General features: G+C 36.3%; 1 protein-coding gene and 1 long non-coding RNA gene across 2 annotated transcripts; one reads left to right on the top strand and one right to left on the bottom strand.

Annotated features, from left to right (window-relative positions):
* The first annotated feature begins 7719 nt into the window (after positions 1–7719).
* Positions 7720–12955, top strand: LOC104213089 (uncharacterized). Its single transcript, XR_707519.2, has 3 exons — positions 7720–8073; positions 9925–10224; positions 12503–12955. It is a non-coding gene; the product is annotated as an uncharacterized lncRNA (long non-coding RNA).
* Positions 12956–14516: 1561 nt separating this feature from the next.
* On the bottom strand, positions 14517–17869 carry LOC138885843 (uncharacterized). Its single transcript, XM_070166828.1, has 3 exons — positions 17456–17869; positions 14697–14779; positions 14517–14520 (listed from the first exon to the last, which is right to left on the bottom strand). Exons 1-3 carry the CDS (start codon positions 17867–17869, stop codon positions 14517–14519), a joined length of 501 nt encoding a protein of 166 aa, XP_070022929.1.
* Between the last annotated feature and the right edge of the window lie 1840 nt (positions 17870–19709).

The raw sequence follows: 19709 nt of genomic DNA, 5'->3' as shown, positions 1-19709 counted from the left end.
CAAATATGACTCCGAATCGATGTTCAAATCTCAAATATTCACTTTAGAAAAGTTTAGACAAAAAAACCCTAATTCCTCTTTTGGATTCATCAAATTAAATGCTAAAATTGAAGATGGAATTATGTAATATATTCAAATCCGAGTCAAAAATATTTACCCCAATTCATGTGATGAAAATTTCCTCCAAAGTCGCCCAAACCCGAGCTCTATAACTCAAATTGTGATAAAATGAGCTCTATGCCCGAAATAGAGTACTGAAAATCACTGAACAGTCATATGCATCGCAATCGTGACATATCCCTCGTGATCGCGTAGAAGAAAAATCACAGAGCCTCGAATAAGCCTTGCGTTCGCGGCAACAACCTCACGAACGCATAGATCAAACACCAGCCTAGCCCGCCAAGCATCACGACCGCGACATCCTCACGCGACTGAGAAGAATTAATCACTCAGGCATCGCGACGCACCCCCTACTCCGCTAACGCGTAGGGTAAATACACTTAGCTCACATATACACACAGTGATCGCGATCAAGCCTCCGCGATCACGGAGAATACCTGGGGCATCAGAAAACCAATAATTCAATCCGCCTCTAAAATGGTCTGAAATCAATTAGAAATACACCCGGGCCCTTCGGGACCCCGCCCGAACATGCCAACAAGTTTCAAATCATAACACGACCCAATCGAGCCCTCAAATCACACACAATAACATTAAAATCATAAATCGCACTTAATCAAACTTAATAAACTTTTGAACTTTCAACTTCCAAAACTCATGTCGAACCGTATCAAATCAACTCGGAATGACCTCAACTTCTCAAACAAGTTCTAAATGACATAATAAACCTATTCTAACTCCTGAAATAATAGTTCGAACCCTATATCATAAAAGTCAACTCTTGGGCAAACTTATGAACATTTCAAGCCTTCAAATTGCCAATTTTCGCCAAATAGTGTTGAAACCTTCTAGAAACATCCAAATGCAAATTTGGGCATACGCCCAAGTCCAAAATCACCATCTGGCCCTAACGGAACTATAAAACTGCGATCTGGGGTCAAATACACAAAAGTCAAACTTGGTCAACTCTTCCAACTTAAAGCTTCCTATTTAAGAATCATTCTTCCAAATCAAGTCCGAATAACTCGAAAACCAAAACCGACGGTACACACAAGTCGTAATATACCATGTGAAACCACTCAAAATCTCAAACCACCGAACAACGTGCGAATACTCAAAACTATTGGTCGGACCATTGCATGCTTCCCCCCTCCCCCCAACCGCGGTTATTATTTCAATTTTTTTAAGCTTAAACAATAATTCTGAATTTAACATACACTCGACGTGATTATAGATGACTTCACCATAAATATAATTTAAGATCTTAAAATTGGAGAATATGTCAGTGTATAAAAACAATTGTTGTGATATCAGCTAGTCAATTTTCATTTGAATCATCTTTATTAGTATCTGAATAACGACTTTTGCACCGATATATATATATATATATATATATATATATATATATATATATATATATACAATCTCAAAATGCAATAAGCAAGTCAAATTTGTAGTAAATGAGAGAGTCCTAGTTGCTAGTTCACCATGGAAAAGGGACAAATAAGAGTGAATCAGGAATTACAGCCTTTCAACTTGTTGAAGATTAGTTGTTTCTACAAGAAAGACGCAAAAGCTTGAATGAGAACTCTTACTGTTAATCGGAACTCTTATCATATGTTTGGCTAAATTTCTTTTTAGCCAAAAGTAATTTTTGATCAAAAGTATCTTTTTCTCCAAACCGCTTCTCACCCATACCTTTTTCAAAGCATTCTTTAAAAAAATACTTTTCGAAATAAGATAATTTTAGAAACTTAGCCAAACAGGATATTAATATATTTATCAACCTCTTTTTTAAGAAAAATCTTTATCATAGTGGAATTCAAATCATATATTACTACTATTTAGAAATGGCAGTTAAATGTTTGTTATGAGACGAACACGGTAAAATGAAAATTACAAACATTTGTCATGGGCCTTTTTGTTATAAAATAAAGACTATAAAGTAAAGACAAGTATAGAGAGAAACTGATATATTATTCGAATTCAAACTGATGTACATAATGAACTGAAATCTTTTCTATTTATAGAAGAAAGGAAGCTGTTGTGTAAGCTGCTACTACAAGTTGTTGTGTAAGCTGCTACGCAAGCTGCTGTGTAAGCTGCTACGCAAGCTGCTGTGTAAGCTGCTACGCAAGCTGCTACGCAAGCTGCTGTGTAAGCTGCTATTACAAGTTGTTGTGTAAGCTGTTACGCAAGCTGCTACTATACCAGAAATGGATAATCTTCTACTGAGAGCAATGTTTATCCATAACAGAGTACTGAATGGATAAGCTTATTATACTCGGTATGGATAATCTTCTACCTAGGGTAATGTTTATCCATAACCGGGTACCGAAGTGATAAGCTTCTTCAGGAAGCTTATTTCCAATAGAGTACTAAATAGATAAACATATTTACGGTGGAGTCCCATATGGATAAGCTTCTTCAGGAAGATTATTTACAACGGAGTACTAAATGAACACCCATAATATAATATATTTATAACACTCCCCCTTGGATGTTCATTAAAAGATAATGTGTATCATTAAAACCTTACTAGGAAAAACCACGTGGGAAAAAATCCCAGTGAAGGAAAAAGAGTACACATATTTAGTAAGACGCATTGCTAGGTGCCTCATTAAAAACCTTATAAGGAAAACCCCATGGGAAAAAACCTTAGTAAGGGAAAAAGAGTGCATCGCGTATTTTACTCCCCCTGATGAAAACCTTGTTTCAAATATTTGAGTCTCCGCATTCCAATCTTGTATACCATCTTCTCAAAAGTTGAAGTTGGCAAAGATTTAGTGAATAAATCTGCTGGATTATCACTTGAACGGATTTGTTGCACATCAATGTCACCACTTTTCTGAAGATCGTGTGTGTAGAATAATTTTGGTGAAATGTGCTTCGTTCTATCTCCTTTTATAAATCCTCCCTTCAATTGGGCTATGCATGCAGCATTGTCTTCGTATAAAATTGTGGGTCTTTTCTCACATTCCAAACCACATTTTTCTCGAATGAATCACTGATCTCAATCATATGCACTCCCTGCTTGCCGGTTTGAAATCGAGCTTTATGGGTATCGGATAAATAACCTGCATCTGCATTACCAATACGATCTGCACCACTTTTGTTAGCATTAGCAAGATAAATAAGTGCACCATCTACACCGAGATAGAGTATTTCAGGACCAAGGAGCTCCTCATCCTCTTCTAGAGGTTGGAACGGATCCTTATTCACTTCAAGTGATTGAATATTCATTGGTGTACTTAATGGGTACACTTTGTCCATGTAAAAGTATTTTTAAGACCCTCTTGGAGCTCTTCCGGAGTTCCAATAAGATTTATGTCACCAACATAAACAGCAAGTGTAACAAATTTTGATGACATTTTCTTTATAAAAATACATGGACAAATAACATAATTTATGTAACTTTCTTTCAGCAAATATTTACTGAGGCGATTATACCACACGCGCACAGATTGCTTTAAACCGTACAAAGATCTTTATAATTTGATCGAGTACATTTCTCAAGACTTTGAATTATATGCTTCGGGCATTTTCAATCCTTCAAGGATCTTCATATAGATTTAGCCAAATAAGTCATATAGGTTAAGACTTGTATCTAAATGGTATGACATCTTCAAGTGTCTGGACTGCTAGTCCGATCCTCACAATCTTTTACAATATTGTGCACTATATTGTATTAAATATATCGTCGACGATCATTTTGTGTCAGTTCCGAAGCGACATAACTTGTGGAGATCTCATCACTTTCTTTATTTTCAGGTACCTGAACTTTTTCGGGAGTTTCATGAAATGTTATGTCGTGGGCTCTTCTAGAGCTTATTTCCTCCTCATTTTGATCATTAGCTCCTACTATTTTTCAAGGATTGTTACCTTTGGAACCGATTGGTCTACCACGCTTCATGCGTACAATAAACTCTATCCTTCAGGGACTTTAATTTTAATAGGAGCATTTGCAGCTGAAATATGATATTTAATTTTGGATCAGCAAATGCTTCTGGCATTCGACTTGAATTATCTTCTAAGTGAGGATCATGATAATTCGATTCATATAGCATATTTTTCAACTGTTTATTCCATCCCCCAAATGTTAGAAAAACTAACATATATCCCCAATCATCTTTGGGAAACATATCTTTGTGTATTATGGTAGAGAAATTAATCATATACCACACAACAAAAGATAGTAAAAATATTTGGTTTCTGATCCTAAACCAATTGTGAAGGGAGGACTTATCATATATTGTTGATCTGATGCATACAAGTGCTGCTATATGCAATTTAGAAAATTTTAGACCAACACATGAAGTTTTGTTCTCATAAGCAATGGTTTAGTCATTAATAGGAGGTATTCAATGCTAAACCAGCTTGGATATAAACCAGCATTATCAAGATGAACTGTCTTGATTTCATAATCTGAAAATTATGCTCTTAATCGAGAAAAGCAATTCCAAATGTCAAACTGCAGGTTGACAATAATTACACATGTAACCATCTCATATATGCACCTATAAGTGGTTCACATGATAGGTGAACGGGCCCATATTCACCTTTTATATATTTCAGAATCAGGGGTCTTAGTCCCAACTTTAGCTGGTATAATCAATTCATTATGAGAACAAGCAACACATGAGAATTCCTGAAGAATCTTCTAGTTCTTTAGTATATGCTTATCTGAATTCTCAAATAGCTCATTTAAAAATGGCAAATGAAAACTTCAAGTTTATCATGTCATGTGTTATCTCTTAGTAAACTTCTGGTTTACTATGGCATAAACTTTTGCTTTAGTAAACTTCTGGTTTACTGTGATACATGATATAGTACAAATTAAAGAATAAGGCGGGTAACTTCTCACATACATATTATTTTACCCCCTATGATTGTGGAAACATGAAGATTATCAATCTTCCAATCATTTGTAGTCTCAATATGATAGCCATTTGTATTAGTAAACTTCAGGTTTACTACAACATATGTTTTGACCATAATCATATAATATGAATGACATATTTGTATATAAGCTCTTCGAGAGCCTTCATTTATTATCCACAATCTAATATTTATCTGGCACTACTGGTGTCATGTATCCTTTAGGCAAACAGTTAGCTCTTCAGGAGTTGTTGATACATTTTGTACTATCAAATATTTCTCATACACTTCTGGTATCATGAGAGAAAATCACAATCAAATAAATAATGTAAAACAATTGTTTAAGCACAAGAAAACTCTTCTTCATAATATTTTCCTACTTCAGGAGGCAATTTCAATTGTGTTACTTCTTCAGGAGCAAATTTAAAATACGAAATATTGAGTATATATTCTCTCAATTATATTACGTCTTCTGAAGGTGAATTGTGATATATTCACATCAAGAGTGCGTTCATATTTACCCGATTTATTAATATTGTCACATTCACTTCAGGGAATGGATTAATATTATCCAAAGTTCTCATCCTTCAGGAAATCGAACATAATTATCGGAATGTGCATTAATCACATCAAATCGTGATGCCTCAATCTCTTTTAAAATATTTACTACTTCAGGAGTAAATCGAGGCGTGCATTTAATATAGAGAATATTTATGTAGTTTATCTTCAATTGTAACCATAGAAAGCCTAAATTATCACTTCTGGTGATCATAGACATATACCACTTCTGGTGGTTAATTACAATGAGATATATGAAATATAACTACTTCTGGTGGTTGTATATTTCTTGCAAACTCTTTTAGAGTTTAAGTTGATCTAATAATATTATCCATATTCTTCAAAATGACATAAATAAGATATATTATAGTAAACATCATTATCAAATCATAATTTATTCTTTATGTACAACAATTACATAACCATACTATCTATTACAAACAACAAAAATTAAAATATTTACATTTTTATAGATTCGCCACCGATTACATGACTTGTTTCTCCTTATAGGAGTGCAAGGTAATCAGTTACATCCAAATGCATGAAGTTTAAATTATCTTCAGAAATAAAATTTGCTTCAGCATTTTTCTCTGTCTTCTTTAGGGGGGCTTGATAAAGCTCAATCAGGTGCTTTGGCGTACGACAAGTACGTGACCAGTGCCCTTTTTCTCCACATCTATAGCATGCATTTTCTGCATTTGGTGTTTGCACTGCTTCATGCTTTTGTTCCTTCCTTTTCCACTGCTGGTGTTGAGGAGTGTTCTTTGGTGCATTATTATTACCATGATTAGAGTTTCTTTCCCGACCACGACCATGACCACGACTGGGCCACGACCTTTTCCACGTTTAGCCTGGTGGAAGTTCGTCTCATTCACTTCAGGGAATGGACAAGAACCAGTAGGTCGGCTTTCATGATTTTTCATTAATAGCCCATTATGTTGCTCGGCTATAAGAAGATGTGAGATAAGTTCAGAATACTTTTTAAATCCCATCTCTCGATATTGCTGCTGCAGGAGCATATTCGAGGCATGAAAAGTGGTGAAAGTTTTCTCCAACATATCATGATCAGTAATATTATCACCACATAACTTCAATTGGGAAATAATTCTGAACATAGCAGAATTATACTCACTGATAGATTTAAAATCTTGTAGCCTTAGATGAGTCCAATCATATCGTGCCTGTGGAAGAACGACCATCTTCAGGTGGTCATATCTATCTTTCAAATTATTCCACAGTATGACTGGATCTTTAACAGTAAGATATTCCATTTTCAGGCCCTCATCAAGGTGATGGCGTAGGAATATCATTGCTTTGGCACGGTCTTGGTTTGATGCCTGATTTTTGTCTTTGATGGTGTCTGCCAGACCCATCGCATCAAGATGAATTTCAGCATCAAGCACCCAAGACATGTAGCTTTTGCCCGATATATCCAGGGCTACAAATTCAAGTTTAGAAAGATTTGACATTATTTAGGAAAAGAAAGTTCTTACCTCAGATACTTTCAAAATATTTGCTCGAGATGGCAGAGTCTCGTGCTGATAACGTGTTATAAAATAAAGACTATAAAGTAAAGACAAGTATAGAGAGAAACTGATATATTATTCGAATTCAAACTGATGTACATAATGAACTGAAATCTCTTCTATTTATAGAAGAAAGGAAGCTGCTGTGTAAGCTGCTACGCAAGTTGCTGTGTAAGCTGCTACTACAAGCTGTTGTGTAAGCTGCTATTACAAGCTGTTGTGTAAGCTGCTACGCAAGCTGCTGTGTAAGCTGCTACTATACCAGATATGGATAATCTTCTACTGGGAACAATATTTATCCATAACGGAGTACTGAATGGATAAGCTTATTATACTCGGTATGGATAATCTTCTACCTAGGGTAATGTTTATCCATAACCGGGTACCGAAGTGATAAGCTTCTTCAGGAAGTTTATTTCCAATAGAGTACTAAATAGATAAATATATTTACGGTGGAGTCCCATATGGATAAGCTTTTTCAGGAAGATTATTTACAACGGAGTACTAAATAAACATCCATAATATAATATATTTATAACACTTTTTATATTTTGGTCGCCGTTGCATTCTCTTCAATTTCCTTGACACGTAGTAGTTGGTTTCTTTATGTTTTGGTGGGGACACGTCTTTCACTTCCATGGTTCCTACATCATTTTGCTGTCACTTTAAGTGCTTCTAATTTTACTCTTTATTTTCCTGCTTTCCTTCTTCTTCTATGGATTTTCCCTATTCTTCCTTTTGCTGTTTTTTTTTCCTTTTCATTCATGGAAAACTGCGAGCTCCAGTCCACGGTTCTTTCTCTATGTTTATTATTAGCTGTTGCATATAAGTAATTTTTTTATTTTAATGTAAGATTTGAATTTGTGTTTTAAGAATTCAATTTGACCAAACAACTGAAAGGCACATAGGGTTTTCTGGAGTACAGGAGAAAACATGTGAAGGCTGCAAAGAACCTGCTTCATAGTGATATGTGGGCTACTCATATAAAGAGGTAATGGAGGAATTTTTTACTTCCTAAAAAAACTATTAAGATCTTGGGTTATTTCAATTTTTCACATTGATTATCATGGTTTTGATTAATTGTATTTCAATTTTAATAGTACTGTAAGGTTCCAGGATAATGACCTTACAAAAATGTTTCTTTTGATTTTCTTTTGGCTTAAAGTAGGCGTCAATTTGGTTTTGCTTTCATCATGTCCAGTTCATATCTTCTTCTTGCGTGCTTATGAATATTTTTTTTCCTTCTATTTCTCTAATGTTGGTAATTAGGTAACTTAAGCAAGTAACTGTTAGTGTTATGTGTTGAAAATAACTTGAAAGTAAATGGACTCAAACTACTTCATGAAAGCTCTTTTGGTAAGATATACAAGATTGCAGCCTCTCTTGATTTATGGATATCTTTACCTAAAAGGCCAAAAGAGGAATAACATACACTAGCAGAATTCATCGACATTGTTACCCCATAAAGACTTGACTTCCTCTTCACTGTACGCCACAAACTTTACAACCATCATGCAAATGGGAATTTTCAACTTTTCTGTTGAGGCTTTAAGTGCAGCTACCCGATTAAATTTCCTATTGTTTGTTGAAGAAGAGGAAAATAATATCATTCAAGATTAAATTTCTGCAGCAAAAGAGAAGTGCCATTTCTGTTCAACTTATGTTGCCAATGTTCTTGCTACTGTAAGTTGATAGTATCTACCTTTGTAGGAGTGATGAAACAACAAGATATATTTCAGCTTCTTACTTCCTGTAAAACTTTTGATGGAACCTAGATTGTAGTTATAAACTTTTTTTGGGTTGAATGTAGCTATGTTAATTGAGCTCTTTTAAGTGGCAATAAGAAACTCCCACATGAGAACACTTCTGCTATTAAGATTGTTTTAATTGATTTTTTTTAGTTGCCTTATTTTTCATTATTTGTATTGAACATACAAAGTTTATTCTATTTGTTCAGTCTATATATTATAGGACCAAATAATAGACTTACAATTTTGAAGGAGTACAAGTTGTTTGATCATTATGAATTTAGGTGCTTTATGCCTATATGGGACTGTAGATCCCCTGCTTTGGCATTATGAAATCAAACAGGCCTATATCAAGATGCGGAAAGAACTAATAGCACATGAATAGTTATGAGACAATGGAAGGAAGACTTAATAGTATGTTATATTGATGTATGTAAGGCTATATGATTTGTGGTTTATGTTGATTGTTCTCCTAGATCTACTTGAAGAATAACTTTTTATTTATTTATGTTCGGCTCACTATATGTGATCCATTTATTATAGAATTATAAATTGATTTATTAATCAGCATTGCGAAGAAACCCAGCCGATTCTTTCTTGACTGATGCTTAAGTTGCTGGGGTGGATAAGAAAAAGACACAGTGAGAGTTTCCACCTTTTCGTTTGAGACTGTGATTGCACATCCGCTCACTTTTGTTTCATGTTGTTTGCTGGAGAAGACGTGAACATCAGTAGATCAAAATCTTATTTATGCATGCAGAAGGAGAGTGTAATGTTGTACTACTGATGTTGCAACTGTTGGTGCTACTTTCACTTATTAGTTTCTACCTTTTGTTTAAGCAATGAAATAACTGTATTTTATTTACTTTTAGCTTTACACTTTCTATACAAACTTTCATGGTGCTTAGTTGGATATAACAATGTTAATTACAATTTTATGTGTATTCCCAAGTTAATGTAAAGCGAAAGGCATACCCTAAGATAAATAGGGTGAAATATCCGTACAAAATCAAAAAGAGGTATAATATTTGGTTTGGTTATAGCACATGCAGCGTGCAAAGTGCCAACTAATTCCCTCAACTTGCAAACTGCAGGTCCTTCAGTTTTACAATAACATGAGAGGAGATAAGAGTGTTGTTGCTTTCTCTGAACTTATGAAGCCCTCTCCAATATTTGAGGACTTAAGGTTTCATCTACAATGATTGTAAGGTGTATACTCTCTTTCACAAGCAGTTGAAGTATGCACCAACTTAATGAAGCTTGATTTGCATGACAAGATGTTCACTGATGAAGCTGGATTGTGTTGAAAAAGTCGTATCAAGTATGAAGTAGATCTTTGCAATAAGCTGGGATGATCCTTTTTGAAACAATAATTGGTACTTGAATTATATAAGGTAAGCTATTTATTTTGTTATTGTGTTAAAATTACTAATTTTCATGGTGTGTTTATGTGAAATCCCTGCAAAATTATGTTGTTAGATTGTAAATTTCCTATTGAAATTAAGGTGCATGTCATTACATATACTCCACATTCTCACTTGCTCCCGCACCAATAGGAAAGGACAATATATGAATTTTTCGCCTAGGAATCTTTCTTTATGAGGTGCTTTATAATGTTTTAAGCAAGTCACATGACCCTCCTTTTTAAACCAAAATCAAATGGGAAAAGTCACTTGGATTGTTAGTCTTGCTATTCATCTAGTACTAACAGGATTCTGACTAATTTACTAACTTTTTTTCATTTTTATGTGTATCTTCTTCGCTGGCTGTGAACAAAATTATGAACTATTTGAATATTTTTTTTTCCTTAAGAAAGACTACTTTATCATCGACACCTGTATATCAACAAGAACCTTCAGTGGTATTTTACATAGGTGTTATATTGACAATACATAGCACTATTCACCATAGATCTATATTTGTATTATAGTTAGACTGCCCTTTTCTAATAGTCTTCTAAAACTTGCACTTATTAATGATTCATATATTGTTGATGAAATATTCAGACTGTACAAAATTCTGCCTACCAACAGAACATGACAAATAAAAATGACAACTGTTGTTATAGGCTTCTCACCTCAAGAACCATCTCCACAATCAACAGCGAAAGCTTAAATGTAAATGTGAGGTTTCCTTCAATGTCATTTCATTTTGTATGGATAAAATTGCATAATGATTGTCTGGTACGGGCGAACCCAGAGAAGAGGTGACACCTTAAACAATAGATGTTTACCTTTGCCTTTTTTTGTACTGTCTATTTTTATCTCAGCTATCTGGTGTGGTTTTTGAGTGAGTTCAAATTTAATTTAGATGAATTTGCTTCATAATTGCTATTTTTGCATCAAAATGCTATTTTTTTGGTGAAGATCAAGAAACAAACAACAAATCATTTATTATGTTTAGTAATATAGAGAAGACTTTCCACAAAATTCTCATCTTTGGTAGCTATCTATTCTTCATTGTCATTTTATTAATCAGTACCAGGTACTGCTCACCTGCAATCCTCATTTGCTTTAGAAGGAACACATATTTGTGTGTTATCAGTTGTTTAAGATTGATTGAACTTGGTAAAACACAGTTTGAAGCTTGGCTAAATAAAAGGAAATTTTTTCTCATTTCCCTTTGCTTCTGTTAATGATAAATCATCCTGCCCTTTTTTTTATCAAGTAAGCATAAATCATTATGTTTTTACTGATTAATGAGACATATTAGCTTTAACGTGCTTTATTCTTTCATCCCTTGCACTCGAACCAGTTAATCCTAACATGGTTATGGTACTTGCTTCAAATTAGGCAAATAATTAAATGCATTTGAAGTTGCCGCACAAGTTAGTCTATATCATTCTTTCATTGCATCATAATATTATATTTTGTACATGCTAATCTGTAGAAACATACAAAGAGATAAGTCGTGACTGTATACAGTAGTGAGTTATTTCAATTAAAACAGTATATTCTCTTTATAGTTTATGATTAGACTGGTATAGAATTTTTTTAATGTAGTATTCTGAAGTAAGCAACAGTCATGGGGAAATTACCAAATAGCAATGAAATGCTTCATAAAAAAGGGTACATAGAACAAAGCTCCAATTTTTTTATCAACTGACAATAATATTTTCACACGCTAACAGAGATTTTTACGCTAGAATATAATGCTGAGCAATATCTCTTTCTCTAAAGAAAATTTCTCCGTGCATTAGTAAAAGAGGCATAAATAATTGATTTTAAACATATGTATTCCTAGATTGTTGTTGTGGGATTATACTGGGTCGTTGTTGTTGTTGTTGTTGTATTCCTAGATTGCTATGAGTCTTCTCGAAACTCACATAATAAATATCTAACTGGCTGGGTAACTCCAAGGAAGAGGTTGCCTTTCCTGTAAAGTATGAAGGATAATTGGAGAAAGATGGTATATGGTGCTTGATACTTCCATGCTAATAGAATGAGACGGTAGCACAATAAATTTCTCCATTATATGTTTATGTTACAAGGGGGTCCATATCAGGATAGTTTCACTGGCGAGGGTTGAATAGATTATTCCAAGGTAGTGACTGAAAGAAACTTTAGATGTTACTTATGACACACACCCACACGCACTTTTACTCTCCTTTTTGGGTCTTCTTTTCGGTTCATACTTTTTGTTGTTTATCTTCTAACTCTAATCATCCTAAAGCATTTGCAGTGGCAGCTAATTTGAGAGTTCAAAAGGAAAATGATTTGAGATGTTCGAAGATGGACTTCCATCAATTTCTCAGGTGCAATGATCAGAAAAGTTCTGTTACCTTAACAATTTTCCATTACTCTTTGCTGAATACCTTAGCTAGACTCAAATCAAACTATCCAACCCAAGAGGTGCTACCAGCAACTAGCTAGGAAGGATGATGCGAAAGAAACATAAGCCGTTTGGAACACTGTAGTTGTCTGCATACTCTATATATTTTGGACAATCTTAAAGGAATAACAACTGATGAATTGCGGAACCATCAATATGAAATTGTTGTATGTTGCTGCATCTATTATTTTGCTACGTTTTGTATCTTTTGTAACTCAAAACATGTAGCAGCACCTACTTGGTGTTAATTCAGCTTTGATTACTTATTGAAAAAATGTGTTGGAATTTGTGGTAGCGTTGGGCCCGTGCAGAGCACGGGTTGCAGGCAACTAGTATATATATATATATATATATGGAAGAATCCCACTGAAATATATAAGCTTTTGGTCAATTATCAACTTACCCTCTCATTAACTCTTAGCCAATTAAGCAAATTCGAGTCAACTATTGGGGGGTTGTGGGGTAAGTCAGCCTAAAATTTTAATATAGTGTAATATTATTTGCTTACCTATAGCTTCTTAATTTTTTAAATTACCAGTATAAGATTTTGTGCGAGCACTCAACAATATCAATTGGTTGAATTCGATTTGGATGAATTGAATGAATTTGGAAGAAACCAGGAGCAATATCAATTGATTTAATTCTATTCTCTATCACATAAGTCCAAATCAAGTGTCCTGAAGAAAACCTCCACTTCTTTAATAGGTTACTCTTTCCTTCCACGTTCAGAAAGGATTTGAATGAAAAAGCATTAATTAATGAGTACTAGGAAGTCGGCTCCTAAAGTTATGGTAATGCCAAATATTTGGGAGTAAATATTGTAGACAATAAATTTATGTCGAAAAAATAAAATCAGGACCGAAAAAATATCGCAACAATCGTAGTATTTTATTTCGAATATTTGAGTGTTACAATCTCTATGAATCCTCTGATTCTACTTTTCTATAGTAAATAAATTCAAGGGTCTTTGAGCTTGATCTTGAATATGTATTTGTTGCCACAAACGATGATCTTGTTCTTGAACTTGAACTTGACCTTGATTTGTTCTTTGTTCTTGAACTTGAACTTGATTTCTTGAACTTGAACTTGAAGCTTGACACTTGTGGAGAAATTTGCAGCGTTTGATCCACGAGCTCTTTCTTGCTTCTTGTTATAACTTCTGGTGTCTTTTCTAAGTTATGAAGACCCCTATTTATAGTTGTTGAAAGGAAGAGTTATGATAAGAACAAACTTTTTTCGACCAATCAAATTGAAGTGTGATATGGCCGCATTCGATTGGCTAGAACATGTCACTTGCACACGTGGTGCGATTTCATTGGTCTTTTAGTGTGACTTGGCATGCCTTGTCATTTTGATACGTGGCATGATCCTATTGGCTCTTCCGTTTGACTTGGCGTGCCACGTCATTTCACGCGTGGCACCAAACTGGGCCTCTAGGAAGATGTCATCTTGGGTTTAATGAAGTGGGCTCATTACTTTAGCCCAATTAAGTCTTTAAGCCCAATGGATTAAGACTTATTTATTTAATCCATATATATTGGACTTGTATAATTAATTCATTTATATATTAGCCCATAATATTTATTTGGACCAATATATCTTGAATTTAAAATATAGTCCAAATTATTTTACGGATTTAATTCCAATAAAATTTATATGCCTACAAATGCCCCCTACTTCAAGACTTGTTAAAATATCAACATATTAGAGACGAGGCTTGAAGTACTGTGCTTGGACGATTGAGCGACTCGCACTTTGCTTGTCAACAGATGAAAAGCTATAAATTTTCAAGCTTTCCAAATTAAACCATTTTCCCCCTTTTAGTGTATAATCCATGCCAAGACCTTGATTTAAATCAACTAATTCATGTGAGCAAATAGCAAAATCAGAGATAAGCTCACATAAGACAAAATAATTCATGGAAACTTTGATTCACATGTTTCACGTAATCAAAGGTCAAGTGACCAAAGACCAAAAAAAATGTATTATTTTAACATTACACCTGGTCCCTATGTAGGCTTTCATTTGCAAAGACCTGAGCAACTTAATATGAATAGAATCGTGAATAGTATCCATATTAGCTTTGGACGCGTCGACGACTGCTTTTTCCTCCACAGCCTTTACGTAGTTTAAACATTCAAGCAAAGAAGCTATTTGATTCCTTATTGAAGTCTGCCACTCCCGCCTAATCCATGCTGGAGACAAACTGTATTTGCCGCCTTAGCACAGATCCCACATCGAGAAATCACTATTTGATAGCCACCTTTTGGTATCTATATAAACCATACGTCGTATTTGTTTAGCATCAATTCGCAGTATTTGCAAGCCATATTGAGTCTAGTTTTGCGGACTCGGAAGTATTGACGCTAAGGTAATTTCTTCTTCTTTTCTTGTGTTTTTCTTCTTTTGTCATTTTTTTTGTAAGTCAAACAAGAAAGATATGTTCCTGTTCAATAAGATGATCCACGCATGAAGAAGATAATCTTGGGGTGTGAGGGGATGAGTATTCATCCTTGCCCGATTCTTGGAGAGATTACTCTCAATGTGGCCCAATTCTTGGAGAGATTACTCTCAAAATGGCCCGATTCTTGGAGAGATTACTCTCAATGTGGCCCGATTCTTGGAGAGATTACTCTCAATGTGGCCCCATTCTTGGAGAGGCCAACTTAAGGTGCAAACGGACTCATATGTCCACCTTAAGATTGGAAAGTTATAGTCCCTTTTAAGGACAAACCCACGAAGAGGCCAACTTAAGGTGCAAAGGGACTCATATGTCCACCTTAGGATTGGAAAGTTATAGTCCCTTTTAAGGACAAACCCACGAAGAGGCCAACTTAAGGTGCAAAGGGACTTATATGTCCACCTTAAGATTGGAAAGTTATAAAGCTTCAACTTGAAGATGACATTTACTTGAACACTTGGAAAACTTTGAAGATTTGGCGAACTTTGCAGACTTCAACTCGAAGATTCAGAGGGCTTAAACAATTCAACTTTAAGATCGGCGAATTTGAAGACTAAAACTTGAAGACCGACGAACTTGAAGACTTCAACTTGGGGGGTTAAATATTTCAACTTGAAGATCGGCGGATTTGAAGACTTCAACTTGAAGACCGACGAACTTGAATACTTCAACTCTGAAACTTGGAGGGCCTAAATATTTCAACTTGAAGATCGGCGGATTTGAAGACTTCAACTTGAAGACCGACGGAGTTGAAGATTTCAACTTGGGGACTTCAGCTTGAGTACTGACGGACTTGAAGATATCAATTTACCATGGAGGGTTTCCCCTTTTAAATCAAATGAGATCAAAGTTTCACAAGAGGATGACATTTCAGCTTGATTTTGCATTCCTCTATACTTCACTCGGACAACAACTAGGGAAATATGTATCTTTTGAACTTGTGCGACTGAACTTAGAATGAAACTCTAAGCTGCCTACGTACCTCGGTGAAGAGGATCAAGTAATTCCGTAGTTCAGAATGGGTGATTTTTTTATGTCCTAACTTTTGCCTAGGCCGCCTCTTTCGAAGTTTTCAACCTAGCGGACTTTTTTTTATATGTCCTAACTTTTGCCTAGGCCGCTTCTTTCGAGATTTTCAACCTAGCAGACTTTTTTTTTGGGGTCGTACACAGTTTATACTTTTGCGGGCCAGGAGTGTAGCAACATGCAGTTTAGGCTCGTGTGTCGAGGAGCATCATGACTTGCAGTTTAGGCTCGTACGTCGAGGAGCGTCATGACTTGTAACTTCATGGATAATACTTCTTCAAAAACTTGCCGTTGATAGGGCCAATTCTCATACCATCTGCATCAACCAGCTTGTAAGCCCCACTTGAATAAGCTTCTTGTACGACATATGGCCCATCCCATTTTGAAGTGAACTTCCCTACAGGTTTATGGGAAGTAATTATGGGTCTTCGTACGGCAAGGACTTGATCTCCTACTTGAAAGGATCTCGGACGAACTCTTTTATTGAAGGCGTAAGACAATCGAGCTTGATAACATTCAAGACTCTGTTGAGCTTCCAATCTTTTTTCATCAAGAGCTTCCAACTCTGCTAATCGAAGTCGAGCATTTTCTTCATCAGTGATCCCTTCTTGAATAGCCAGTCGTAACGAAGGTATTTGACGCTCAAGTGGCAAGATAGCTTCGACTCCATAAATGAGTGAATAAGGAGTCGCCTGTATTGGTTGGCGATGAGTCGTTCTATATGCCCATAGAGCTTCTTCCATACGGTCATTCCAATCTCGTTTGGATTTGGAGACAACTTTCTTTAACAAGTTGCATAGAGTCTTGTTGAATGCCTCGGCTAGACCATTGGCGGCAGCATTGTACATCGAAGAGTTACGTTGCTTGAAGCCAAAAAGATCACAAATCATGTTCATCAACCTATTATCGAATGGCTTTCCATTATCCGTTATTATGTAACGAGGAATGCCAAAGCGATAAATAATGTTTACTCGGATGAAACTTGCAACATTTTCCTTTTTTACTTCCTTAAGAGCAATAACTTCAGCCCATTTTGAGAAGTAGTCAGTTGCAGCCAAGATGTATAGGTGCCCACCAGAAGACTTTGGTAGTGGTCCAACAACATCCAATCCCCAAGCGTCAAATGGCCAGGATGCAACAGTCGGGTGCAACACTTCAGGAGGTTGGTGAATAAAATTCGCATGGAATTGACAAGCCTTGCATCTTCGAGCATAGTCCAAACAATCTTTTACCATCGTTGGCCAATAATATCCCATCCTTTTTATATGGAAGTGGAGCTTTGGTCCGGACTGGTGTGACCCACATACCCCAGAATGTGCCTCTTGCAAAGCTTGGAAAGCTTCTTCTTCTCCTAGGCATCGCAAAAGTACTCCCTCGAACGACCTTCTGTATAGAGTATACTTATAGTAAAGGAAGCGAGGTGCACGACGACGGATTTCAGTCCTTCTCCTCGGATTTTCTGGAAGTATCCCATAGCATAAGTAGTCGATAATGGGTTGTTGCCATTCTTCTTTCTCAACTTCACAAACAGCAACAAGATGCTTGAGTTCGTTTTCTTCACCTTTGACCTCATTTGGCGGCGGTACTACCCATTTTTGGCAGACGGTAACTTGCACTTGGTCAGGCAGGGCTAATGATGAAGCTAGAGCGGCTAAAGCATCAGCCTTCTTGTTTTCTTTCCTTGGTACATACTGAATAGTCACATCGCTGAGCCACCCCATCAACCTTTTTGCGTAATCATGATATGGGCGTAATTCAGGCTTCTTGACCTCGTAACTACCCAAAAGCTGATTGACCACTAACTAGGAGTCACCAAAGACTTGCAATTGCAATTGCTTCATATCAACGGCCATTTCAAGCCCAAGTATTAATGCTTGATATTCATCAACATTGTTGGAACAGAGTTGTGTCAAGGTGAAGGAGTAGGGCAAGACTTCACCTTGAGGAGTGACAAATACTACGCCAGCCCCGGCTCCCCCACGATGCGCAGCACCATCAAAGTACATCTTCCATGGGGGTTGAACTTCAACGACCATTGCATCCTCATCAGGTAGTTCATCAGTTAGCTCCCAATCATCAGGTATCGGATGATCTGCCAAGAAGTCTGCCAATGCTTGTCCTTTTACAGCCTTTTGAGGGATGTACAAAATCTCGAATTGTTGAAATTGGAGGTACCATCTCGCTAGTTGATCACTAAGAACAGGTTCTGACATCACGAACTTGATGGGATTTGCTTTAGAAACAAGACGGACAACATGAGCTTGAAAGTAGTGCTTCAACTTTTGAATTGAGAAGACTAGCGCCAAACACAACTTTTCAATTGGCGAATAGTTCAACTCGTTAGGTGTCATCATCCTGCTCAAGTAGTAAAGAGAGTTTTCTTTCCCCTCACTATTTTTTGGGCCAATAATGCTCCAACAGACCTTTCCTGCGCCGCAATGTATAGTATCAATGGCTTTCCTGGTATATGAGCTGCTAAAACTGGAGGTTTCATCAAGTAGGTTTTGATACTTTCGAAGGCATTGCTACAAGATTGATCCCACTTGAAAGGAACACCTTTCTTCATGAGGTGACTAAATGGTTGGCACCTCCCAGCCAGGTTTGATATGAATCTTCTAAGGTATGCTAGCTTTCCTTGCAGACTCTTCAATTCATGGATATCTCGAGGCTCAGGCATTTTCAAAAATGCATCCACTTTGGCTTGATCAATTTTGATCCCTCGATGTCGGACAATGAAACCAAGGAACTTTCCAGAAGTAACTCCAAAGGCACATTTCAACGGATTCATCCTAAGTTGGTACCTCCGGAGCAATTCAAATACCATCCTCAAGTCTTTCATGTGGTCACCCTTCTCTCTTAATTTCACCACCAAGTCGTCAACATAGCATTCGACATTCTTGTGGAGAAGATCATCGAAAATATTCTGCATAGCCCTTTGGTAAGTAGCACCAGCATTCTTCAAGCCAAAAGACATTACCTTGTAGCAATAAATACCCTTGGGGGTGCGAAATGCAGTAAGCTCTTCATCTTTTGGTGCCATGCGAATTTGGTTATAGCCCGACGAACCATCCATGAAAGAGATTGCCTTGTAACCAGTAGTAGCATCGATCATCAGCTCTGGAATAGGAAGCGAGAATTCATCTTTGGGACATGCATTATTGAGGTCCCTGAAGTCAACGCATACTCGAATCTTACCATTCTTCTTCCTTACAGGGACAATACTTGAAACCCATGTTGGGTATTTAACTTCCCGAATAAATCCAGCTTCAATGAGTTTGTTAACTTCAGTTTCAATCAAGGGAACCAAGTCTGGCCTAAAACGCCTTTGAGCTTGTTTAACAGGGCGAGCACCATTTCTGACTGCAAGGTGATGGACTGCTACTTTCGGGTCCAAGCCAGGCATCTCTTTGTAACTCCAAGCAAAGACATCCCTGAATTCTTTAAGTAACTCAATATAAGTGCTCTCTTCATCAGCTTCTAGTAAAGCACTTAGGTAGGTGGGTCTTGGTTCCTCATCGGTGCCAAGGTTAACTTCTTTTAAGGCATCAACTGTCATCTTCA

Source organism: Nicotiana sylvestris, chromosome 2, assembly GCF_000393655.2.
Source record: "Nicotiana sylvestris chromosome 2, ASM39365v2, whole genome shotgun sequence".
Classification (NCBI taxonomy): domain Eukaryota; kingdom Viridiplantae; phylum Streptophyta; class Magnoliopsida; order Solanales; family Solanaceae; genus Nicotiana; species Nicotiana sylvestris.
This window is presented reverse-complemented; position numbering and strand designations above follow the sequence as displayed.